The 27,245-nt window shown below is 44.2% G+C and overlaps 1 protein-coding gene across 1 annotated transcript in view; it reads left to right on the forward strand.

Moving 5' to 3' along the window:
• ctnnbl1 (catenin, beta like 1) overlaps positions 1-27,245 on the forward strand; it is a 45,286-nt gene that overhangs the window by 14,617 nt on the left and 3,424 nt on the right. The window contains exons 11-15 of the mRNA XM_036533733.1: positions 4,933-5,114; positions 15,393-15,490; positions 16,756-16,836; positions 23,337-23,474; positions 24,505-24,577. Coding sequence (XP_036389626.1) covers positions 4,933-5,114; positions 15,393-15,490; positions 16,756-16,836; positions 23,337-23,474; positions 24,505-24,577 — 572 coding nt within the window. The remainder of the gene's footprint in view (positions 1-4,932; positions 5,115-15,392; positions 15,491-16,755; positions 16,837-23,336; positions 23,475-24,504; positions 24,578-27,245) is intronic.

Here is a 27,245-nt window from a genome sequence, read left to right on the forward strand (position 1 = left end):
ATTCTTGGTTAACCATCTTCAAATGATAATAAGTGTTTGGTTACCCCATTCTGTTGGTTTACCTGCTGATTGGCACTGGTGCATGATTCTACAGAAGACCGTACTGTACCCCTTCTAGTAGCTCCTGCTTTATCAGGGCTAAAACCTCTGACAACACCACTTCAGAGCCCAAACCTCCTACTTACTGTCAATCATAATGGAGAAACTTGGTAAGTGTTTCCAGGGACTGATCCTTGGATTTTGTCTTGAGCAGGCTGAAATAATAAAATGTTATATGTTATGTTTTGTTAAGTTAAAAGGCAATAATTGGTTAACCAAATGCTCAGATACCATTCCTACTTTCTCTGTTTTATAAGAAACAGCTCTTGGAGGCTGTGTTGGCATGTACAGGGATTCTTTGATTCATAGGACTTAAAACTGGAGGACTTTGCAGTTGTGTTACTCATATCATTCTATATCTGAGTCCAAGGGTTTTGCAAAACATACTTTTGTAAATATTCCATTTCAGGGAAAGTCAGTTGCACTTAACGTGTAGGATATGTAATCGTTTTATGATCTGAAGGTAACATTTTGCAGGCCCCAAGGATAGTGATTCTGTTAACTGGCAATTTCCCATCATTTACAGAAAATTTAAGCCTGGACTGGTACAAGCATGAGTTGAATGACAAAAAGCAGAGCTTTATACTGTGATAAACTACTTCTAGCTTAGTTTTGTACTTGATGCCTTTTCTTCTTACTACATCACATTTGTGTTCGCTCTCTTTCTAGTTGGGGTAGGTCTGCATATTTGGTTATTCACATATTCGACTAGGTGGTAACAAATCGATTACTTGGAACGTTATTGAATATGTTTGTCTAAAAAGAAAAATACTGTGTTTATGAATATTCATTAGAGAGCCCTGCTTTAAATGACATTGTGTAATATAGCATAATTGGTTATTAATTTTTCTCCCTGAAAGTGTGACTGAGTACAGATCACTTTGCAGTGTGTCATTATGTACTCAAAAAGAAGCGACAGTCAGTAAGGACGTTCTCAAATGCTGCACACCCGCCAGTTTCCATTTGGAATGGGAAATGTGTGCTGTTGCATGAGCTTGTCACACTGTAATAACAACAGCAACAGATAGCTTTAGTGTTTACATAAATTTGTGTAACTTAAGCCTTACATTTCAGTAGAAGTAGCACTTAATATCGCACAGATTACCTGCCTGCAAAACACACTCACTTCTGCGGTAATTATTTAGAAATGTCGTAAGTGATGAGACAACCACACTTAAGCAGACGGGTTAATTGCATTCTTTGGTTGAGGCTGTTGGGTTTGTCAGGGTAACAATGCGTTGCTCATTTCAGGATTGTCAGCGGCTAGGCTAACTCTGCTCATTAAAGGAATACATTGTATGAGAAAGGTCATTTTGTAAGCCAGTTTCATTGTGAAATTCAGTGGCAGAGCATTGACAGGTATTATATGGTATTTACGCAGAATGCACTTTGACCACCTAGCTGTAACTAGGCCGGACTGATGTTTGCAAAGTGCACCCAGCGAGAAATCTGGGACAGAAAGGAGCTTGCATAGGGACTGCACTTCCAGCCACTTCTCTGGAAATGGCAGATCAGCTCTCCTTTCAAGGAAGAGACTCGATTTTCCCCCAAATCGGCGGGATTTTTGGGGGAACTGCCAGACCGGTCGATCACCTGAACACAGCCGGTCAACCTTAAAGTGAAGTGTGAAAACTGACTTCACAATCAAACACCTTCTCATTATACCAGATCTCTGTCTTAACATCCTGGTAATCGCACTTGCCGACAGTGTGATCTTAAAATCAATACCCAATTATAGGAATGCAAAATGCTGCCTCAGTCATATGCCTGAATGACCGCCTGCCGGAGAGGATTTTTCTGGGGTAGTTGCTGTGTGACCTGTCTCTCAATCCCGAGCAAATTGTAGGCCTTGCATATTAATGGATTTGATTTTAAAATGTTCTCAATTTTTTATTTATTTTTCTCGCGGTGTTTCTCTCGTGTTATTGTCAGGTAAAAAGACTGGCGTTGGTAGCACTGTGTCCATAGTCTAGACATTGACTTTGTGGTTGACAGCGGATGCTTTGACTTGACATGCAGGTGACTTCTTGTCCCCACAGCCTAGATTTCCTGGCGGGGGTTACTGCAGGCAGGTTACAGGAGCAATATTGTTTCACATCAGACACCACAGCACTTGTTCTATTCGCGCTACATCTGAAATATTTTTCCGGCAGCGGCGTTAAAGCATGTAATTTTTCATCAGCGGGACGAAAACATGTCACCGTGACCGACAGCTACATTTCCCAACTGTCAGGCGGCTATATGGAAAACCAAGATAGCATGCACTCTAAAGACACATTTCATCACAATGGCCCCCGCATCTGAGTTTATTGTCTTCTTTTATTTTCTCATTTCTTTTTATCAGGCGTGTGTGTTTTTTTTTTTTTTTTTTCTTCGCTCCTCCTCAGCATTGAATGGCAAAAAAGACATGAACAAAACACATTTTTATACATACTGCTGCCCATTAGCTTTAGAAACGGAGTGATTTTAGATTGTGTGTGTCTTATCCTACAGTATCTTGCAGCCAAAGAATGCATGGTCATTTAACAGTGAAATGCTGTATATGAATTTTTGTTTTGCTTGTGAGGCTGAATTGTTTTTTGAGTCAATGTGAATGAATAGGATTGAACACGCAAGGGGCATACAAGAGATGAGTAGCTTGTGAACAGCAGAGAATCGCCTCATCTTCTCTTCTGTCTCCAACAGTGTGACATTTGTCAAATATAGGCACAGAGAGGGATTTAAATGGCAGTGCCGCCCTCAAGTGTCTGGAAGTCATTTGTGGTCGATTCCTCTGTGCGGCTCTTACATCGTCATAAAAAACCAAACCCTGAGCCGTTATCTTGAGATGCCCTCAGGACAAACATTTTTTGCTTGGGGGCATAGGCTTTGGCCCCCAACAAGGGCTCACCAAAGAAGCAGGAGGCATTGCCTCATCTGCTCCATATCTGACATTTTACTTCCCATGATTTCTTTTTGTGTTCCAGTGGAATCATTGTATATGGCTATAACTTCATGTTATAACTTTATGACAAACTCTAAGGGGAACTGCAAAGCCTTGACATAATCATAGTAACATTAGATATAAATATTCATAAATATAATGTCACCTAACAGTGCATTCATTCTGCTGACTGTCATGTTTAGTAATGTGGAACTGCTTTACATGAGTGTAGCTATTTAGTAAAAACTGTTTAGGAAAACTGTGTACTCAAAATTTGAAAAGAAACCACCTCTGCATCTTGACCTGAAGCAAAAGTTGGAAGGCTAATGAAGCTTCATCATAATTGGTTGTGTCTAAGAAGGAGGTGGTAAATACCAGAGGAACAGTAGTAACACTCTTCAGAACAAATACATGGTGCTTACATTAAAAACATGATTTCTGGTAATGTGTAAAGTGACTGGGCCTCAAAAACCAAAATGTTAGTTTGGATCCAGACAGCCTGCAGAATCAGTCTCTTGTGAATCATTCATATTCTTACAAACAGTCAGAGATATACTTTATTAGATCATATGAGTAAGACTCAGTTTTTGCACACGACTATATTCCCATGCAAACGATATCCATGCTAGTAACATCAATCATGGACCACCAAGCTAATTGCTAATTGACTGGACTGGGAAATTACCAATAGTAGTTTTTTTGTACAGCATTGTTACAGCTCCTTTTTGTGACTGTGTAGATTGAAAGATTTTACAGCTGTGCTTTGCTGCTGAACATCAGCAGGTCTCACCTTTGCATTAGCAGAGCACTGATCCGGTGTGCAGCCTGATTGCTCTGCCGGCTCATGCCTATTAATAGCATTCATTAACATGCCAGTCTTTCAGGCGGGGGAGTCTGGAGTTTGTAAATGTTTTTCTCTAAAAGCCCAAGTTTTCTGGGTGAGCTCATTGTTAATGTGTGATTGTGTCGAGCTTTGTAATCATCTTTCAAGCTGTCTGTATTATTTTCCAGAAATGTGGCAGTACATCAAACAAAAAGAGCTGATTACTTTTACACACCAACATCCTTTTTTTTTTTTTTTTTGGATCACAGGGTTGGCAGTACTGTAACTGCCATAAGCGGTGGAGGCCCTCTGTTGCGCTGACCTCTCTGTCAGATGCCCCGATAGGCTGTATGAGGTTTTTCGGTTTTATGTAATGAGAGACCAAATTAATTTAAGCCATGGCTGCTCCAAGCATTTAAAGGTCAGAGGCAGATTGTAGAGAAATTGAGACTTTTTTGTCATTTGGTCAGGAAAGGCTGGTTTTCGCTTCAAGGGCACCTACGGGGGGGGAAAGTGTGTTCGCATGGCTGTGTCCAGCATTTATCATTCTGTTTGTCAAGTGCCATCATCTTATCAGATAATGAGTTTGTTCAGCTTCACAATGGAATTAAAATGAATTGTTTGCATTACATAAAGTTTCTCTGTGTAATATGTCATTCTTAGAGAAATAAGGAATAAAGGCAGAACCATACCTAGATATTTAATGTATTTTGCTGCTTGTGTGAAGTCCTGTAATGCCCTTCTGAGTGTTGGGGACCCATTCATTACTGTTCTGCCAGGGGTCTACCCAAGGGTCTGCAGTCTGCTGACCTCTATTTTCAAGGAGTTTAACTCGATCACCTTTAAATAGGTCAAGAGAATTCATTTTCCCCCTTTGCTTTAAATGGTGGTTTCTTTTCTTTGCAATCCGTCTAGAAAATTCCAGCTGTTAAGCATTGTATGATGATCTGATTTTTGAGGCTTTATACAAAATAAAGATCGATCACAAGATTTGATTTGATTGTTAGAGTTGATTGGTTGATGGTTAGAGCTGATTGGCTGACTGAGAGATGCATTCTGTGACAGTGACCTGTCTGCTGCCCTACAGGGAGAAGAAGATGTCCCGCACGAGCGCCCTGAAGGTCCTGGACCACGGCATGATTGGCCCAGAGGGCTCAGACAACTGCCACAAGTTCGTGGACATCCTGGGCCTGAGGACCATCTTCCCTCTGTTCATGAAGACACCCAAGAAAATGAGAAAGGTGGGGGTATCGGACAAGGAGCACGAAGGTAGGTGCCACTTTGCAGAGTTTGCTGAGTCAACAGTTTGATAATTCTGGCCACCTCCCCTCACGTGTGCAAACCAGAATCTTAACTGTACACCCAGTTGTTGTTTTGAAATTGATAAGTGTCTCTCCCACCCTGTATGCTTAAAGTAGTCTGTTTTACAGTGTTTTTTTTTTTTTTAATTAAATTCATAAAACAGGCATGTCACAAAAGGCGTCTTTGATGTGCTTCTCTAGCATTTCCAAAGGTCTCATATAGGGGGTCTTCCTCGCCCAATGAAGGCAACGCAGTCAGCATTTTCCAGGGCAGTCGTCAGTTTTGTTTTCGCATAGGTAGCTGTAGTCTGCTCATTTGTGCTGAGATTTCCCGAAACAAAGACGCGGAGACGACAGCGGTCGCCGGAGATTTCCACCCCGGCGGAGTAAATCCGGCGGGACGCCTCTCCCCCCGCCTAATTATTTTCATATGCTCCTGCCCACCCAAGGTGAACAGATTGGCTTCTGTTGTCTCTTCTCTGGCCCGTGGAGCGAAATTAATTAACCTCAGACCTGGGAAAGAAAGAGCAGAAAAGGCCTGGTAGATAAGGGTCCTGAAGTGGTGCTCCCCTGGCTTCCCGGGCCTTTCAAGTCGCACAGCAACAGATGGCTGGCGGTGCATGCGGATGTGGCTTTTAACAGAGATTTAACACACACATACACGCACACGTATATCAGGGGGCCAGCTCGTGGCTCCCTCCCCTCAGTAGTGGTGTACCCTTTGTTTTAGAAACAATACCAAGTCTCTGCCGTCGAATTCTGATTACTCTAAGGCATTTGATTTGCGGCACGATAAAACTGATAGCGGCGAAATCCACGACTGTTAATCCCCCGCTTTCATTCCAGGCGATTTGACTTTTAAAAAAGGGGCGGCTCACAATGGAGGCAAAAGTGGTGCTCAAGAGAACACAATGCTCTCGTACAGATTAATTAATTATCAGCAGCTACAAATGAGACTCCAAGTAATTAGGAAACAAACCACTCTCGTGCTATCATGAACAGTGAGTTTTATCCCCTGAAAATCCCCCCTCAGAAACACCGGCAACCTAATGAGTGGGGATAGTTGGATGCTATTTGCATACATAATGATTCAGTTGAGATGGCTTTCGTTGAACGTGTCTCGTCTCCCCCCCGAAAACGGAACACAAAATGAGGCAACCTTCACCGGCGTAGAGTGAATAGAACTGCCCTGGTCCTATGGGCTGTGTTTCTGTGGAAAGCAGGTACCTGGTTGCCTTTGCTCAGTGCCTCTGAGTTTCTGTGTGTTTTTCACCTGGGTTTCTCACTAAAATCCATTGTGCTTTTCAGTGTCACCCAAAAAGAAAACTCTTTGAGAAAAAGCCACAATGCACAAGCACATTCCTTCTGTGTGCTTTTGAAGGTTTTCTGTTTGAATTCAACAGATATGTCAAAGCTTAGCTAATTCTACCATAATCCTCTCACATCTTTTTACATTTGATTGCAGATTTAAGCTTAATTACTAGATTAAGAAAAGAAACACTTACACGCTTTTAAATCTGGTGTGTAACTTTTCCTTCTTCCATGCTGTTGTCCCATGAGGTTTTGATTTGCATTTCTCTCCAGTGCTGCAAAGCTCAGGATGTGTGATAAGCAGGTAATAGATAGGCCTTTGAAATTTAAATCTATCGATTGTCACCGAAGGTGGTCATAAGAACCTATGTCTGTGTGACATTGTCATACATAATTTAGTTGCTGTTTGAAAGTATCAGCTGCATTTACAGTGAGCAGATGTTGATGGGACATTCCACAGAAAGCAAGGACTCTTACACTGGTCAAAACCCTACACAAATGAGTGGAGAACCGTTTTCCCATTCCTTCTTCATGTTTAATAGCTGAACTGCATATGGTAGTAGAATAATGAGTATTTAATTTATCTGCCAAGGCTTGTTTCATATAAGCAGTAATTTCTTCTGTGATTGGATGGCTGAATTGTGTGCTGAGGGACATGTGCTTGTACTGATAAATTTCTGCATTTGTTTACATTACCAGACATGATTCAGACGTTGTTGCAACGACTTTCAACCGTACAGTAATTGCAGGCTGAATCAAAATCTAGACTGTTTCCACGGTTAAGGGACAAATAGTAATGGGAAGTGTAGAATTCGGTATTGTCGATTTTATGGTCTCAAACAACTGGTATGTGGGAGTGACCAGACCAGGAAGAGGAATTTTGAGTTTTATGTAGAGAAATTTGAGGAAACTGCTGAATGGAACTCTGAATTGTTAGAGTATATGTAGAAGTTACAGTGCCCAACTTGTTAGTGGGATAGTGGAATCCGTTTTATAAATGGAAGAACATAGCAGTGTTCTGCCATTCCTGGTTTTATTAGCAGAATGTGTGTTACTGTACTCAGTTGCAACTGTCTGTGGACGGTACACTAACCTGCTACTATAAGGTGTGGAATGGTCTAAAAAGTCTGTTTGGAGGGCTACTTTGGCCAAAAATGCTGCACAGGTCCATGGCTCCTGAGCAGTGTTGTCATAGTGCATGTCATAGTGACTCAGAACCTTTTTGATTTTGAGGCTAACAATCAGGTCTGCCCACTGGAGGAATTTCCTTGGGATACCACGAGTGCCTGCGTAGTGTTTCTGGGAGGGAGGGGTGTGAAGGGTGACGGAGTGGTCAAAAGGCTGCAAAACCCAGCCTTGCAATAATGTCTGAGCAGCACAGGGGTTATTCTGGGAGCGAGGAGCCGATGGTCTGTCTGACAGCGCGCCGCAGCCCGGCGGGGCGTCTCGGGGCGGGTGTTGATTGCTCTCCTTGGGGCACGGTGGCACAAGTTCGATTTCTTCGCACAAGAAGAGCTGTCAGGACCTGCCACGCCGCACCTCACCTCTTGCTGACAGATAATTGCTTTCCGGCCCTGAATATAATTTGCATGCGGACTTTAATGATGCCCAGCTCCGGAGGAACCTCGGACAAGCACCTTGAGAGGTGTGCTACTTTTTTCTGCAGTTTTTTTTAATGCTCCGTTATCTTCACCTCCCCTCACCACACCCAAGCTGACTTGACCCTGTTCATTTTCACAGAGTTATCTGAATGCAGTCCCCACACTATGCAGATACTGCCTAACCCCTACAAAAAGGTCTGACTAATAAGAAAAAAACGACAGTAGCAATGTGATAATGGAGCAGTGTGCATTACTTGGCTCATTTGCATGTATTTTTAAACCCAAACATTCGCACCCAGTCCGGCTAATGCCGCCATTATTCCAGTCATTATGCCAGCAGAACGCTCTGCGTTGTCACTGCCTTTTTCCCGGGGACTCGGCCGTTTGTCCCCCCATTAACATTTCTAATTAGCCCCTCTCGGTGGCAGGGAGCCGTGACGAGGAGAATGTTTACAGCTGTCAGTTGTCGCCGCTGACAGGGCGCGCGTTAGCGGCGGATCAGGAGCGGGCAGCGCCAGGCTCCCCGCCGCGTTTCTGCACAGATGCGCACACACACACACACACACACACACACACACACACACACACACACACACACACACACACACACACACACACACACACACACACACACACACACACACACACCCTCACCTCATCTGCATTCCCTCCCATTACGGGCGAAGCGGGGCGGAATGTAATTAGAGTTTGTCAAACACTGGCTGTAGCTGCGTCAAAATGTGCCCGCTGGCTTCCCCGCGACGAGACCCCCCTGAGTGGTTACTGCCAGGACGCTGAACAAAGAGCCGTTTGAGACAGGTGTTTTTTTTTCTTTTTTTTTTTTAACTGTTGGTTCTTCTGTTTAATATCCCTTCACGGGGAAATAATGAGCTCTGTAATCCCTTGTCGCACCTAGGTCTCATTGGGCAATTCTTCAAGCTGAGCGTCACCTGTTCCGCTGCACGCCGAACAGCTCCTTAATTATTTTCACTCCCTTCGGTTTCACGCGGGAGAATTTTCTTTCGTTTTCATTGTGCCCATTGTAGGCTTACATGCAACACTTCTGATTTTGGGCGATCAATCCTTTCTGAGGCTGGAATAATACCTAATCCAGATGCAAGGGAGTGATTTACTCCCGATTTTGTTCTTGTAGGCCTTTGGGTAGGTCATCTCTGCTGGACCTCTCCATGTTAAAGCGGTATACTCTTGAGCAAATGAATTCCTATTAATCATTATTTAAAGGAATCGTCAACTGTTTTGCCAGACTAATGACTTGTTAGCAAATGCTTGACAGAGAGCTAATACTGGGTAATTCAGCTCATAATGATTTGTTTTGTGTTGAGGTTTGAAAAAGTAGGGGAAAAAAATTATGTTGAAAAACGTTTGCAGAATCATTCTATTGATAAATATTCAAACCAGGTGGACTTAAATAGCTGTGAACCATGACTGTTTCACTATGTGGAAATGTGTAAGAGAAAGCAAAGATGTAAGAGAATGTGTAAGAGAAAGCAATGTGCGCAGCTGTGCCATTTTAAAAGAACATATTGTACAAAAATAGTGTATTTTGTACTGTTTTTAGAGAGTGAATGGTAAAATCTTAAATTAACCCTTTTAATACCAAATTAACATGTGAAATCAACTAATGCCAACTGGCTGAGGTGTTGATTATGGAAAGAAATCTCTCTCGCTCTCTCTCTCTCTCTCTCTCTCTCTCTCTCTCTCTCTCTCTCTCTCTCACACACACACACACACACACACACACACACACACACACACACACACACACACACACACACACACACACACACACACCCACCCACACACACACACATGCGCACACACACACCCACCCACACTCAGCTGACATAAGACATATAGTACAATGATCACAAAAAATGCCCTTTAAAATACAGTATGGTTGGAAATGCTCTGTTAATTCAAGGCCCTAAAAGCTTTTAGCACAGTTGTGGAAATCATTGCTTCTGAAGGTCAGGTTGTCACGATGCACGCGTCCCAGCCCCCTCCCTTTTCGCTAATGGCTTTCCCATTATTACGCCGGAGTGAGGCCGTGCGGCGACCGCATCAGTTAGCGCTTTTTGCCAGCCTCTCTCCCCCCCCTGTCTGTATGACGGAGCCACGGCCCCGGGCGAGGCCAACAGATAATGCACTTATCTGCGCACCGCCGCTACGCGCTCCTCGCAGCGGAGATAGAGCTCACCGCCCCGATCCCTCATCAAAGACAGTATTTATTCAGAGTCTAATGAAGTTCTAATTCATCCCACAGATAGCGTAGCGATGACACCGGCGTGGGAGGCGGAGTGCTGAGACTGCTCTCCTGCTCGGCCCCTTTGATGCATCGGGCCCCTTCCCGCTTACTTACCGCGCGGAAGCAGCTTAGTGTGTCCGTCAGCCGCCCCGTTTATTTACCGTGAGGAAAATGCAGTTGCAGGGGGACTAGTATCACCGGTCTATTATGATGTTAACGTCTGAACAGGTGACACAGTTAAGCTGCATTTTTATGAAAGTCTGGTGAAATCTTGCCATTTCTTGTGCATAACGTAGATCAACTACAAATAAATATACTATCGTCAGAGTGTTAGCTGTTTAACTAAGACGTATTTGGAATTACATGTGCGCATTGTGTTTGAAGTTTCCATTGAGATCCGGTTGCCATGTTCCAAGTAACTTTCTCATAGCCAGTCCTGTTGAGCAGCTTGTCATCTTAACAAAACTCAAGTGCTGCATTTAAAGACAGCACAGACTTATTTTTGTTGCCGTGCTTATGGTTTACAAGACCTAGATAAACAGCTGTTGTTTCGTTTTAGCTTTGTTTACTTTGGTTTTCCTCTGTGTTGAAAAACTTTAAAGGCTCCTCAAATGCCGGCTGCTACATCCTTCAAAGGATTAGTGTTGTCTTACTGGGCCGTATGAATTTTCGCCGTCCATCACAAATATGTTTTCTGTGTTGAATGAGCATTTCTACATCAATTGAAATCAATCTTCACTTTTATACCGCTCACTTTCCCCAGGTGTATTGATTTAAGTTTTGAAGAGTTGTGAAGTTTTCTCACTGTTTGGATTGAACTCTGAAAGAAACAAAGGAGGGAATATTGCTGATGGGGGAAAAAACTAACATGAGAAACTAGAAAATGCTTCACTGTTGCAGCTTTACTTAAAAGAGCAGCTGCCTACAGTACTGTCCACTATTTTTAGCAAGCAGCTTGGATTTGCTAATGAGATTATATCATGAATATAAAGGTGTATCTCATTAAAAATGGCAGGACAGCAACAACTATACTTTAGAGAATAACTGTTGTGTATTTTCTCTCATTACAGTACATTTTCAATTCCAGAGGTGACAAATTGGAACAGCTTGCTTTCGGTGTGAAAACCCAACCGTGCCGCAAACTGCGTGCAGGCCTTTTGATGCCTAATATTAATTCCTCATAACTCAACCCCCCCCCCCACATTCATGCACTGTGACTATAGTATTTTAAGCTACTTTTGTTCTTATTGTGAAATCACTTTCACGCTTCAATTTCACACTTCCTTCCAGAGTCTCACTCCAGATCTCTTCACGGATCTTTTGTGTAAAGTACGACTGGACTAGCAAAACAAGATAACTGGCTGAAAACAGAATTTGCTGGCTAGAGCTTTAGCTGGCTATAGTGTAAACTGGCTATAGTGTGACTTCATAACTAGCTCGTGACTTTTTCTAGTGAGATAACTAGCCAAAAAAACTAGCTAATTAGCTATAGCTGGGTAGCAAGGTAATGATGTAGATGGCCTGAGAGTTGGCACTTTGCTATGTACCAACTTACAATGCTTTCTAGTGAACCACCTGACAAGCCAACTGGCTCAGAATGAAAACTAACTTGTGGGAGTATCCACAAAAAGTGTGTGCATGCGTGTGCAAGGTACAGTCAAATTAAAAATCTCACTCCAGCCATCTGACCAAAGTTGGCAACTGTATGAGCCCATTTATCTGACATTGTTCACTTGTCCTTTCAAAAACTTCTGCATTGCTGCCATTTTCCCTTCAACACTCTTTTTGTCTCCAGATAGCAGAAATGCATTGTTGTTTAGTGCTGCTCCCCTATTGACGATTCTTCTTTCTCTTCTTCGATTAGTTCTTATTTCTCTACACAAACAATTCTTCCTCCTCTACCTGTGAATAGGATACAAGGATATTGTACAGTTATTACATATGTCATGTATAACTATATATATATATATATATATATATATATATATATATATATATATATATATATATATATATATATATATATATAATGTTTTCCCTCGGTGTTGGTCAAAACAAATTGTCTGAATTAGTGGATGGAAAACTGAATTTCTGTCAAATCTGTATTCTATTCTTGGTATTTATTACAATTAATATTGCTTTTTGGAGAACATTGAATACATTTTCAGTTTGTTGAATACAATCTCAGATTTAACATTACCACTAGTGTGCAGTGTTAAACAGGGTCTGTTATGAGAACTTATACAAGAAGAGAAACATTATAGGAGCGAAAATACGGTATATCATTCACCTGCACAAACAAATCAATCACTCATTGCAAACACCAACAGGGCCACAGCCCTTTAAGCATCCAATTCATTGGAGTGAGAGCACTTCCTCCCAGGATCAAATTATACCTGCCAGCTTAACCGAGACTCTGAAACACCTCAGCCAATCGCTCCAGGGCTTGCCACTCTAGGATACGGCTTTGGTTCCACACGTCTGATAACGTGAATTAAGCTGTCAGTCGCTTTCTAACTAAAAAAGGGTCACTCTTACATTAGAGGGTCCCTGTGGAGTCCGAATCCCCTCTCAGACCTGGTACACGTTGCAGTGATATTGTCACGATTAGTCACAAGGAAAGCGCATTCTGCATTTTCAGTGCTTCATCTGCCTTTCACATTTTAAAGATTAGGCTCTCACTCATGTTGTGAGACTGGGATCTTCAATGCATCACAGTGGCAGTGATCATTCTGTTTAACGTTCTGTACCACAGACAAAGGCGAGTGACAGGTTTTTCAATTTATATCACTCTCTGTACGATCAAATATCATTTTTTGAAGAGCAACATGAGGGACTTGGCTGCGTACCTTTTTTGTCATTTTTGGGGGGGGGGAAAACAGGATTGACTCTTGCACTTGTTGCCTAGCAACCGCCAAAACCTGTTGAAGTCGAATGGTGTAATTAGCATTATTCTATGTGCCTGTTAGAGCAGAGGTCTGGATATCTAGGGACCTCCCATATCAATCATCAGGACATGTACTGAATGAATAAACGGCCGTAAGACAGCGAGCACCATTTTTAGTGAAAAATCAGGCATATTCAGCCACAGCAGCACCGATACCATGATGTGACATCTTGGGCTACCTACCATGTCACGGTTAAGGTTGTTTCCAGAAATGGCAGCAGAATGATGACATTCTGATAAAGGTACATCTAAATGTGAAAGGCTCTATCAGTTACTCTTTTTGTCCTTGAAATTAGTAATCCACTATCGGGATCCATGTTTGACTGCTTGTTAATTATCAAAAAAGTTTTAGTCTAATAGGCTCTCCCTCATAGACTTAATAACCCACACTAAAAGACATTATTAATTTTCATTATTTTTTCTTTGTGAGTTTATGCTGATCTCTTTGTGGGGAGTTGTCATTTACAGAGAAAGACCAGGATTTGATATATACAATGTCCAGTCTTTAGAACCATAGGATATTTGAATACTAAACAATTTGAAATGCAGATTCATACTGTGGACTATCATTATGGTCTGTTTTCCTGGATGGTTCAGGACCACTGAACTCAAGGTCCGGTGGAACCAAACAGGAGAGACTGACAACACATCCCTATTTATGCAAATAATCACATCATTACATCTGAATAGTGTTTCCTCAGATTCAGGTTTCTGTTAAACAGCACATAATTCACATTACTGAATGTGTGTCTGCTCTATTTCTTTGGCATAAAACGTTGTTTCAATTAAAAAATGATGCAAGTGCAATGTTCCCTGTACGGCCAGCAGTATCATTTCACAGCGATAAACAGACTAGTACCCACAGGCACAAGCAATAGTTTCTGTGTGAATTACCTGCTCAAAAACTGTAAGACGAATGAATCTGTCACTGGGAGAATATTCCATGATCACAGCCAAGCTTAGTGCGTATTTGACCAAAGATAGAAGAAATGTGTTCACTCAGATTATCAAGAGAAACTGTGCCAATTCAGTGAAGTACTAGGTCATGCAGTCTGTGCAATGTGTATATCCATCTGAATGCGGTTTGGAACCACACAAGAAAATTCATTCATTCTCATGCAGGGAATATAAATTTGTTGTTTTTTTATTTTTAATCATTGTGAGTTTGGCATTGCCCGAATTTAACAAATAATACTGTGTAAGAATATACTGCAAAAAAGTTGCACTTCCTCAAGACCAAGGTCTGTCTGTCTATTGAATTGAACACGGAGATTATTACCTTTGGAAAACCCTGATGGAAATACTGCATGACGTGCGTTTGGGGATTACTGAAATACAGCCTTATTTCTTAACCCATCTTGCCGATGAAAAAAATCTAGAGGAACTCAATGTCAGGAAAGCAAATGACATGAAATGATGTACCTTAAATGATCTCTGCTGCAGGCTTCTCTGAACATTGCTTTCCCCTCCAGGGTTCCTCTCAGGCATTTCATTTAAAAATATATATGCACATGAATACACACACACACACACACACACACATCTCAATCAAAACTCCACCTCTAAAAATCCAGTATAACCCTAGGGAGATGCTTTTATCTATTTCAGAAAATGAATGGCAGATTGTCAACCTTACCTGTCTGGTTATGATCGCTCATTGTCTCGTATTCAGCTGTGGAATCTAAGCATCATATGCTGGAAACAAGTACTTAATGTGCAATGACAGTGTCATTTCATTTTTAGCTTTCTGAGTTTATTTAATATACTGGTATACAGCGAAAGAGTACCCCTGCAATTCAGTGAGTGGATTTCATTCTATGTGCACCTGGCATTCTATGTGCACCCTTTCTTAGGGGAAATGTACTGTATCCTTGCTGAGTTAAGACTGAAAGCTCTCTAAAAGCTTAGAGGGAACACAAGGGCAAGACCATTGCAGGTCTGGGTAGTGAGTAGAGTGAGTTTCCCATTACTGCGTCTGCTAAAGACATAGCCTTTCTGAGTCAAGACTCTAAAAGCTTTGACAGAAAGCTGTATGCCATTACATTAGAAGCAGACCCATGTGAGTTAAAGCAATAGCATTTATCACCTTTTTCCTTCTTTTCTATTTTTCTTTTTTTGCAGAACACGTGTGTTCCATTATAGCCTCGATGCTGAGGAACCTAAAAGCCCAACAGAGATCAAGGCTCCTCAACAAGTTCACAGAAAACGACAGTGAGAAGGTAAGAATTCACAGCCCAGGCTCTTTGGCCGTGCCTCGCTGCCATTGTGGCACAGTCTGCAAGTTTTCATTTACACCAGCAGGAGACGTGTCATGCCGGATGCCTTTGTTTGAATTAATGTAGGCTCATGCGCTGATGAGGGTAGACGTTTCCCATTAAATCCCCTGTATGTTGTTTTTGTTTCCTGTGGAAATGGTACACTGCAACATGCCTTATGAATATTTTAGGGTGCAATATTGAAGTAAATGTTTCGAACTGAAGTTATGTGTCTCTGATTGGCAGAATACATATATTACATAGTAATTCATGTTACACTCCTCCACCCTGGGATGGTAAGCGATTTGTGATTTGTGATTTGTGATTTGTGTGTAGTGGTTAAAATTTCTTTTCTAAAGAAAACAGCGCCAGAGGAGGGTGGGGCAAGAAGAGTGTGCAACTAATTTCCCGCGTTTCTCATTTTCTTTGCTAACTGGCGACACCTTTTCCCAGCACGTCCCGGCCTCTTCGAGGCACAGCGCATTTGGCGTGATGCCCGGGTTTTTGGGAATGTGGGCGGGGCGGAGCGCCGCACCAGCCCGCCCCGTCCCACTGCCTTTGGTAACCCGCGTTACCATGGAGAGCCCCGCGTTGAAATCTCTATACAGCAGGGTGGCGTGCGAATCGCAGAGCGCATCGATCAGCCTGCGATCGGTTAGGAGTAATGGCTTTCCTATCGATCCTGCGAGAAAGTCTCATTTACAACGCCAGGGCGGAATTCCGCCACCGCCTGAAGGATGTTCGCAGAGACTTGCCCCCTTCCCTCCTCTGGCTGGTAATTTCAAGCGACAGTTTGTAATATAATCTACCAGGGGCAAAGCCTGCTCCCACTGCGCATGTCGGGGCCTTTAGCTGTTGCCGAACGTGTCTTCACCCAGGCGTGATTTCAGTCCTAGGAAAAGGGTCGTGGAACATTATAACTGTTTGCAAGTCAGCTGTAGGGTGTAAAAAAGTAACATTTCTCTTCCATCGCTAATAGCTTCATTGTAGAGCCGGGAAAAGACTGTTGTGTCCCAACTGGAAGGGATTGTTCCACCTGTGCTCAGTCCTGTGCTTGTCTTAAACAGCTGCTTCATTTTAATATAGCAAGATTAGTTCCCTTTGCTGTTCCTGTGGCAGTTGTAGGTTTTGTAAATTTGCCTCCAGGTGTGTTCGTGCGTGCACGTGCGTGTGTGTGTGTGTGTGTACACGCGCGTGTGTGACTGATGTCTTCTCGGTCTTCCTCACAGGTCGACAGACTGATGGAGCTGCATTTTAAGTACCTCGAGGCAGTGCAGTTGGCTGACAAGAGGATCGAAGGGGAGAAGCATGTAAGAGACCTGCCAAACCCCCCCGCCGCCACCCCTCCACCCCTCCTCCTTTAGGACAGACTGTACTCTAACCTTGACTGTCAATATCTCTCTGACGAGGGCAGATCTGAGTGACAAGATAATTAGGGTCCTACAAGGGAGGCTAATCTCACAGCCTCATCTCTCGGAGTTTGGAGCAGCGCACCTTTGCCAAGTCCACGCCGCTCCCTCTGCGCTAAAGACGCGGTCCGCGTTTCAACCGCGGCTTCAGCGCCCCTTGAAATCAAATAACTACATGACTTAATTAAGGGTTACTGTTACAGTTGTGATTTTGATTGTTAGCCATCAAGGATAACGAGCAATACAACCCTGTGGTGCAGAAACTGTTTTGAGTGATCCGGAGTGAACTGTAATGATCTTGAATGCCAGGTCTTTTCCTTTCAGGACCACATTCTTTAATATAAGAAGTGGCCGCGGCCCAGGAAGGGCTGGGGGGTGCTTGGTTTGTTGCGGTAAGGTGAATGCAGCGCTTGGTTGTAGCCTTGGGGAGAAGGTGCCTCTCAGGGCTGGTTAATTAGGTCCATGCAGTTTTAAAGGAACGCCGTCGTCAGTGTTTGCATGGAAACCGGCAGGCGTCGAGCGCACTCGGGAGCGGCGCTCATTATAAAAGATGAGAGGCACCTTTTTTTTTTTTTTGTTTTGTTTTTTTGTTAATGACAGCGCCGGGCCAGAGAGGCCGCTGGCGTCTCTCACCGCCGCTGATCAAGGGCTGACCCTCCCCTCCATCCTCAGACCCAGAGAGCCACTCACGTAATGGGGAAGAGGGGTTCAGCCGGTCACCAGCCAAGTCATTATCCCAGCCTCAGGATCAAGGGGTGCGCCTCAGGCGGGGTGCACTCGTGTGAGGTTATTACAGCCCACGTGAGGAATGCTCCTTTGTCTGGGGATGGGGGAAAACGTGTCGAAAACGTGTCGAAAACGTGACAACGATTTCATTACTCCCAGAGTTACGTCGGGGCACGGAGCCCCGCGGTTCTTTCTGTCAGATTGTTGGATCAGCCCCTCACAGCTGTCTGTTGTCCCACACTTGTCGCTGGATGGTTGTCGCATTGGACCAGAAGGACCCCCAAAGAGAGAGAGAGAGAGAGAGAGAGAGAGAGAGAGAGAGAGAGAGAGAGAGAAAGAGAGAGAGAATGATCACATAATTAAATTGTTTCCCGGCCAGCAGGCAGGGATACAAGTGCCTATTGTTGCCCCTTGGCCACAGAGGATGTCTTAAGCCCTGAATGTAGGTTAGCAGATAGTGCATAGTCAGGCAGATGGAAGGACGGAGATAAGGGTCGCCACGGTAATAGAGTTCGGGAGTAGAAGCGGCTGAAAAGATTCATATCCGATGGGAGATTAATTTCTGAAAGAATCCCACCAGGTTGCGATTGAAAAGCTAGGTTGCCAAGCCAGTCGTCTTATTGAAAGTTGACTCTGCGGTCAATGCAGGGAGTGGAAGAAGACAATAAAGGACAAAGCCATGGAATAAAGTGCTGCTCGGTAATCTCTGTCTACCCAGGTCCAAATTCAGTGACTAGTAGTGATTCCAGTTTTACTTTTTACATCTTCTCTTAACCCTTTATACCACATGTGCAGCAGTAAGTAGTAAATTAGGCATTGGATTTCTTTATTGGTATATGTCAGATTACCTGGCCCCTACCGCAGGTGTTTGCCTAAAGAAAGACCCCTATTTTTGTCAAAAGGTTACTTAGATGAAGCTCTACAGCAGTTAGTATATGATGACTTTTTTATCCATTATGTTATTTTATTTCTGCAAACAAAGCCTTGTGTTGCTTTGCATTTCCTAACCAATGTTCTTTTGTGTAATTCTCGACAAAGCTCACACTCTGTTGACAGTTTAAGGAAAAAAAAACTGGTCAAAATAAAGAGGTAATGAATGCAGGGAAGAGGGAATGCATTTTTCAACATTTGAAATTAGAGTGCTAATAGTCAGCATGTGCACAGCCAAAAACAAGAGAATTTAGCATGACACAAGAAACTAGGTTAACTTTAGGATGTGGCCCCTTCACCAACCTCCCCCCACCCCCCCAAGTCACATGAGCTTATTTTTTAACACCCTTTCCCTTGTACTGCAAGACATGAAATTTCAATTAGCACGTTCTGTTTTTGAACCATTGTTCTGGGAATGTTTGTTCAGTACTTGCGCCTGAAATAGTAAATGTCTTCAGCGACTCAGTTTGAACAAATGCAATTATAGCAAAATAAAAATAGGAAATAAATAATGGGTGAAATCTGAGATGCAGTCTGTCTGAGTGGAAAATTGAATAACGATGAAATATACCTATAATCAGTATGAATATGAATTGTGCATTGCTATGCGCAGGTAATTATAGCATTTAACACGTTTCTGTGATTTGCTTTTGTTCTGGTTTTGTGAGGGTAGTTTTTCATGTCATGTCTGGATTCATGCCATATCAAGACTCGCTCATGGTTTTTAAATGTGAGTCAGAAAGTGTTTTTGCCTTGCATAAAAGCAGTAATCTAATGTAGGTTAAAAAGGGAGAATCTATTTTGGCAGAATGGACCACATTTACTGGTATATACTGCCTTCCATGCATCTTAAAGCTCATTACAGTACAGAGGGGAGTGTGGGTCACCTTAACCAGCACCAATGTGTAGCGCCCCCTTAGCTGGTGCACAGCATAACCAGAATAGTCACCACCGCTGACGGTTGAGGAGACAGAGGAGATTATATAGCCAATTCAGCTGCAATGTTACCATGTTAAATTCGCTACTCTGTGAATGGCTTTCTTTGGCAGGTGCCCTTAACCCTTAAAGAGCAGGGCTGCATCAGTGCAATAGCCAGACACAAGTGTGATAAGGCAGTGTTAAACCGATAAGGCAAACAAACAAATTGCTGTATAAAGGTTTAATGTTCAGAAGCATTGCAAGCGTACTCAAAATTAAGGACAGCGTGTGACATGATTAGACTGGAGAAAAGGCCTTAGTTATTCATATAAATGACCGTAAACTGTCTGATATCTGTGAGCCCGAGGCCGCCCGCCATCACATGTACAAAGTGCAGAAAGCCGGCGATGTCTCTCACCCCCGGACTTAGTACTGTCGCAGTGACAGCGTCTGGAAGGAGGGAGCGCCGAGACAGTGGGAATTTATTAGCACCCAAGGCGAGCAATTACCGATGCGGCCCTGTCCGGTCACGGGGTCCGAGGGACCGCCGCCGCCGCTACAGAGTAACTGCCGCCAACAGTCCCAACATCTGTAACCCCCTAATAATGTTGTCATAGGCATGGCACTTTTACAGGCGCTGGCACTCTCTGAATGCAAACCGTGAGCAGGAGCAATCCGTAACTCTCGTGGGAGGTTTAATGGTACAGATGAGGTGTAAATTATATTTTAGAATATGAAAACCTTCACGTTGTTGTAACGCAGCTCTTATTTAAGCAGAGAGCACGGGCCTTTCGGAGGCCCTCATTACCATTTGCGCTGAGGTGAGCCAGTCTGCAGAGCGATGCTCTCTTCGCTCTAGGAAATCTGCTGGATTGTTTACCCATCTAGGTCGCCGTCATCCACAACAGACGTTTGTCTAAATCTGCTCGTAAGGCAGCGACTTTCGTTTGTTTTTTTTTTTTTTTTATTATTATTATTTTTTACGATAATCAGATGCTCTCACCTCCCCCATTCAGATGCGAGTGACTGTAGCAGTCCCTGTTATCCTGCCTTTTCTCCTGCTGGACATTCTTTTTTTAAACCTGGCCCCAGCACTAATAACAGTGTGGGCTTGCTGCTCAGACCTGCTCAGACCTCCATTATTCCAGTCCCTGTGTACTTGGGGATTTTCCTCTGTATGCTGAAGGATTGATGGGAGAGGTGTAAGGATCAGGCCTGAGCGACTCACCTTGCTGAGGCTCATCCCCGTGTCTCAGTCCTTCTGATCGCATGCTGGGGGTGGGGGGGGGTGTTTTATGTATGGATTTTTGCTGTAATATGGAGGGAGATGGTTGATGTGACTGCTGGCAGTAATGACGTCTTTTGTCAATGTTGGCTCATTTGGTTGTCTGATGTTGAACCCATTCAGATAAGAGCCGTTTACTAGATTCAAAATGTTTCCGAACGTTTCAGTTGGATAATTGGCTCCAGGGCCTCCTTTTTGACGGGACAAGTTGAATATGAAGCATTATGTTCAGTTGGATTGGATTGGGTAATATGTCTCGGATCATAATTGGCATTGACGTGCGTCTCCGGGATCAGCAATACCACTCTAAGATTTTTTGCCTCCTCACATTGGTTAATAACCACACCTCCATCTTTCTCAGAAATTTTACCTCAGCTGGAGAGGATTAAACTTCCAACTGTCTTTTGTATTTTTGTTTTTTTTCCAGGAAATACAGGAAGCACACAAGTAAACAGATGTGTCGAGGCGCGCAAATGCAGTGCGATAAGCACAAGGAAAGTGCTGATAGATGAACCCAGATGCAGCGTCTGTGCGACCCCCACCGAGGGGAGAGCACATGCTATTTTTGTCTTCGTCGTTTTAGCGTTGGCGTGGCTTTTGGGATCAGAGAGCGGAGAGAGACGTAAAATCGGTGCCTGCTCCTCTCCCCGGTGCCGCAGATCGCCGAGCCGTGAGCCTTTAATCGACCCTGCTCTGCATTACGCTTCCTTTGAAAATGTTTGTTTCCCCAGCCCTCTTTTCACGTTAATGAGGATAGAGTATCTGGTACGTTTGCGGTTCTCTGGTCCCTGCGGTTTTATCCAATTAAGAGTATGGACCCAGTTTTTTACCCATTTAGCTGGTCAGATACAGTGGCTAATGAAAGAAGCCGTGCTCTGAAAACAGATTGGATTTTTCCCTCTTGAAGCTTGTTCCATCCCTCTTTCCCTCTGAGGCAAAAAAAGAAAGATTTATCCAACCCTCTTGGGTAATGGTCCTGCCTTGCTGTGCTAGAGAAGTTTTTAAGCCTACAGTACGTACTCATTTTTTCTTGTAGCCGGTAAGAATTATGGTGGGGTTTTTTTTTTTAGGTCTCTTTTAGTTCTCTTGTGCACCTATCTGTGTTCTCAAGAGAAGGAAATGGATTTCTCTTTTTCTTTTTAACGGACCTCACTGTTTTTTAATTTTTTTTTAATCTCATTTGCAAGCCAGTTCTCCTTTTCATTAAAAGTTTTTAGTAGTACATACTACTTTCGTAGTAGCAGCATAGACTGTTTATATCATACATATGGTAGTTGGCAATAGTGCTATTCTGGTATTATTAAATTGTTGTATCAGATATAGAGAATGTTAACACTTACTGTGGAATAATTTTTTGTATCAGATAGTGCTAGCAACAATGTTGTCAACGTAGTGTATTTGCACCTGTAGTAAAAACACTTCCTGTAATACAATATAGTTTTATCAAATATTCAGTACTATCATTCCTATACTGTGCTGTAATTATGTCCAGTAGCTATAAGAGTACTCCTGCAGTATAGTATGTTTGCATCATATATGGCCGGTAATAGCATTACTACTACCTGAGAATAGTTTATTTCTATGTAGGCTCTGGTTGTGTGTACCTATTCATATATGCATTTGGCAGAACCCATCTCCTGATGTACCTGGCAACATGTGTACCAGAAAAGCCCCCCCACAACGAAGGGAAACGTGCCACGTCAATCAGGGCAATTATGTTTCGCAGAAAATGCCAACTGTCATGCTCCCTTCTGGGTCTGTGGCGTGTGGAGAGGGCACTGTCCAGCTGGCAGCAGGCTAGCCGATGCTGTTGCTTGGTACTGACATGGCACCATTGCCCCTTCCTGGCTCACGCTGAGCCCCAGAATGAGGGACTCTCAGGTATTTCAGTGCGTCAGGATGACAAGGGTGACATCTGGAAGAATCTGATCAGTTCTGAGCTGTTCTTCTCAATGAATGTTAACGCTGTTGTTATTTGTGGTGTAGGTTCACTAACTTGGAGAAAAATCATCTCTCTTATTAATATTTTTGGGCTTATGATCTTATGAATACCTCTAGTATTAATATTTCAGTGTTGATTGGTCACAGGCATATTCTGAGAAATATTTCAGGTGATGTAATAGGCCAATATGTGTATGTCTGTTTAGAAAGAGAAACTGAATATAGACCTCTTAGCTTGAATGTTAGGCATAATAACCACACGTTTCACCCTGTCAGGTTATGCATTTCTTCGAATAACGATGATTAATGACAGGTTGGTACACACATTGACAGCAGCACAATAAAGGTAGATGGGCCCAGATGTTAAGATTGATAGCCAATGAGGCTTGCCTGCAGGCAGAAATGACAGTCCCAGCGCTCTGCGCTCCATCCACTAACCGATAGATTTGCAGATTGATCAGTTAAAAGATTGGATTTGCACAGGGCCAACTACTTGAACTCAAACCGAACAGCATTAACCGCTCTGTGTGCTTTCCCTGTGTTGCCTGTCGGTGTGTTTTTGTAATCATTTTCTTTCTCTCTCTCTCTCTCGTTCTCTCAGGACATGGTGCGTCGGGGCGAGATTATCGACGACGCCATGGAAGACGAATTTTATTTGCGTCGCCTGGACGCCGGGCTGTTTGTGCTACAGCTGGTGTGCTACATCATGGTGGAGATTAGCAACGCGGGTATTCCTCAGGTAATTATAAGGGCCAGCCACGCAAAAATGAGGACGAGGGGTCCTGGGAGAGGTGGGATGGGGGCAGAGGAGGGGTTGGCGCTATGGGTCAAGGGGCACAAGAGGCCGGTTTCCATCCTGGTGTGTCACACCCCCGCACCCAAGCTGTAGTGATGAACACACTGTAGTGACGTGGAACACTTCTTACAAAATGAATGGGGGTGGGGGGGGGGGGTTGATTTAAATAAAACTACAGTCTCTCTCACACTTCAGGGTGTTCCCTCCTCCAAGAGTAGATTAAGATTTTTGTTTTTTAAATCTTAGTTTATTGATATGATCCCTAGTGCGAGGAACAGGATTACCTTTGCTTTGTGTTTTTCCCCCATGATGCACACTGATTGCAGTGCGCGCTGACTGAAGCATGCTGTTGAAAGGAGAGGAACGCAGGAGGCCCCTATCGGTGGGAGCAAAGGCGGACGGCGCATACGCTGCGCTCTACGTGATGAACTGGCAGGCCCGCCTTTTGCTCTGAGACGGCCTCGTGTCTCCGAGGGGGATCGCCTTAAACCGCGATTATTAAAATGCGACTCTCAACGCCGCGCGCGGGAGTGGCTTTACATACAAAATTAAGCCTACAGGTTCTCTGCCTCTTTCGGGACTGTCGGGAACTAATGCTTAAAATGAAATGACACTCCCCCGGTTTTTCCGCGGCGCGGTCCTCCTTTAATCCCGCTTGAGTGGCAGCGCTCGCGCTCGTGTGTTGATGGATGACAGTAATGATGGGCTCGCTGGTGGATGTCGGTTTGAAGCGGGCTGCTCGCGCAAGCCAGAAGATGCAAAAGCTCATCAGCCGTTTGATGTCTGACGCCCTTTAGATGGTTTTTCTTTTTGTCAGTTTTTTTATTTATTTGCTTTTTTATACATATTATATGTGGGCTCTGTGGTGGAACCTCCATAATAAGGTGCACAAGTGTGTAATGCAAAGTCCTAAAGTGTCAAAGGGGGCGGTGCTCAAGCCACATGTCAGACTGCCTCTGTCTCTCTCCTGCAGCTACAGCAGCGGGTGCATCAGATCCTGAACCTGCGCGGCGGCTCGGTCAAAGTGGTCCGTCACATTATGAGAGGTGAGTCCCCCGGCCAGCGTTGACACGGACACTCTGCTTACTGGAAAGGCGCTCGGCTCGGTCCGCGCAAAGCGGAAGATTCTGTCTCTGGAGAAAGGGGGCTTGTTCAGGAAGACAAAATACTAGCGAGGACCACAAACCCGACAGCAAAAACGTGTGTGGCTTTGTGTCTTTTCACGGTACAGGTGGGTAGAGAATGGACTTTAAGTGTGAAAGAAAAAAAAAAAAACAAACACTTTAGAAACAGGAGAGAACTCAAAGTTGGGTCTAGCTCACGGGGCTTGCCTTAAAACGTGGGGATAATTTAAAATCCCCTCAGTCAGCTTGATCCTTTTAAAACGATCATCCCCTGCAAGCAGAAATAAAGATCTCATTGCAACCCGCAAATTATACCAAGGGATTTAAGAAACCCTGTTTTGAATCCGTTCAAACAGAGTATTCACGCCTCTTATATTGCAACTTAGAAGCTGGCACAAGTGTTCTTTTTTTTTATTGTCCTGGTAGTGGCTTTTGCAAAGCTGGGCCATACCCACCCTCCCACTCCTGTTCTGTGATAATGTTTTACAGCTTGGCATCTCACCCAGGCACTTGTTTTTCAGAAAGCACACTCTAGCACAGGGGAATGGTGGGAGAGGGAGTCTCTGCCAGCCCATTCTGCGAAGCTGGCACTGTTGAACATGAAACAGTGTAATAAAAGCCCATCTGCCGAAAGACTGAAGCACAGCCAGCAGGGCCATTGCTTGGGTTTTTTTGGCTGACAAGCAGCACCCGTTTTTGTTTTTTTTTTTCCATCCTCCTTCTCGCACCCCCACCCCCCCGTCCTATTTTTTTCCCGTACTATTATTTCAATTTTTATCGTTTCCGATGAATAGAGGCGGCCGGGGTTCGTTCTTCCTTTTTCCTTTTTTCCTCCAGGAGGCGCGAACTCCTTCCCTCGCAGCTGAGGGCAGCGGCGCGGCGCAATGCAAATAGAGCGATTTGTCACTCGCAACGGCGGGAACAATGTAGCGGATCGCTCCCATTGTGGAAGCAAGTGGCGTGCCGACTGTACGCTGTCAGTCCCATCCTTCAGGAGAGAAACGCCTAATTCGGCGACGCTCTGAATCGCACTCCTTCATCCTTCAGCCTTGACAACGTCTTCATCAGGTGACAGAGCGAATACCGGGCAGGATTATTCTTCCCTCTCCCTCCGCTGTCCTGCCTAATGCGTGGCCCGTCGGAGGCTCCTGTCTGCGGCGCGCTTCTGCTCGTCGTCAGGCAGTCAAATTCGTTTTTTGAGAAATGCAGTCCCCGTCACCCTCTGTCTTTCTCCGAAATACCCAGTCTTAATGTTATCATTTTCTCTGTTTAGGCAAGTAGAGCTTGGCATTTGCGTTCAGGTCTCTGTAAAAAGGATGAGCAGCATTTGAAAATGAAACCCAGGGAATCTGACTGACTGGACGAATTGAAGTACGCTTCGCTCTCGAAAGGGTGTCGGGTAAAGCTGTCTTTCACACGCCACAAAAGGTCGTCAGAAAAGGTCAGATATACTTTCTGACAGATACAGATTGATGTCTCTTCTTAAAGTGACAGTCTGTACTTGTTTTTGAGAGCAGCCATATATATATATATATATATATATATATATATATATATGTTTATATATATAAACAAGTCCTTTGACATGAAGGCAGTAAAAGCTCTATGGAAACATTTGCATATTTGCGTAACATACCATTTGGATTGCTTTAATGATCCCTTTTTCCCCCTATTCAGTTAATAATTGACCAACCCTTGACCTTGGAGCCAGAGAGAGAGAGTAAATTAAAAAGAAAATGTGGATTCATATGCCTCTCAGGATAAGTTTATGAAATCCATAGTATGTAATCTCAGCAGTAATGCAGCGAATGTCACCCTGCTGAGATGGGCTGGCAGCGAAATGCGCAGGCAGCATTTAGGGAGCGTTACAGTTCAGGATTAGCGGCCTGGGAGGGCGCAGACTCGCTCCTGTCCAGCCTCTCCCAGCAGATGGCGGATACCCGTCTGCCTGTGCGGCGCGGCCCGGAGCAGCTGGGTGCGGGAGCTCCAGCACAACAGAGGAGGACATTAATAGAAATCGGCGGCAAATTAAAAAGCTGTTTGCGCCAGCCGGCACCAGCTGCGGCGGTGGCCGCGCCCCGCCCGCGTGCTGCCGCCGGCGACGTGCCGAGGCGAGATCTCCGCCGCGCCCTCGCGGGCTCTAACGAGCTCACACGGCTCCCGTCGAACGCCGCCCCCCGCCGCGCATGGCTCGCCACCAGCAGCCCGGCACAGGCGCTTCTCGCCCGTTCCGCCAGGATGGAAACGTAGGCGTAACTTAGCGGGTGGAGTTGTTAAGCCTTGTGAGGGAATCGAGCAGCGCATTTTATCCCCTTTCTTACCCCCGGTGTACCCACTGAAAAACGGAGTGCATTCCTCAGAGAACTACATTGTGAACCACTCCCTCCTTCCCTGCGATTCCATCGGTTTCTGCCTGTCCCAGGCCTAATGGAGCGGAGGGAGTAGCTAGTTCTGGTGCAGGCATTTTAATCTAGTGGGCAAATTATGCCTGCTAAATGGAGTCTGACTCCTTGTCAGTTGGTCTTAGTGCAGTGAACAGTAGGATGAGCTCTAACATCCCTTACAGTAGCAATTGGTCATGCACTCGGCA

This window comes from Megalops cyprinoides, chromosome 7, assembly GCF_013368585.1.
Source record: "Megalops cyprinoides isolate fMegCyp1 chromosome 7, fMegCyp1.pri, whole genome shotgun sequence".
In the NCBI taxonomy this organism is placed as follows: Eukaryota; Metazoa; Chordata; class Actinopteri; order Elopiformes; family Megalopidae; genus Megalops; species Megalops cyprinoides.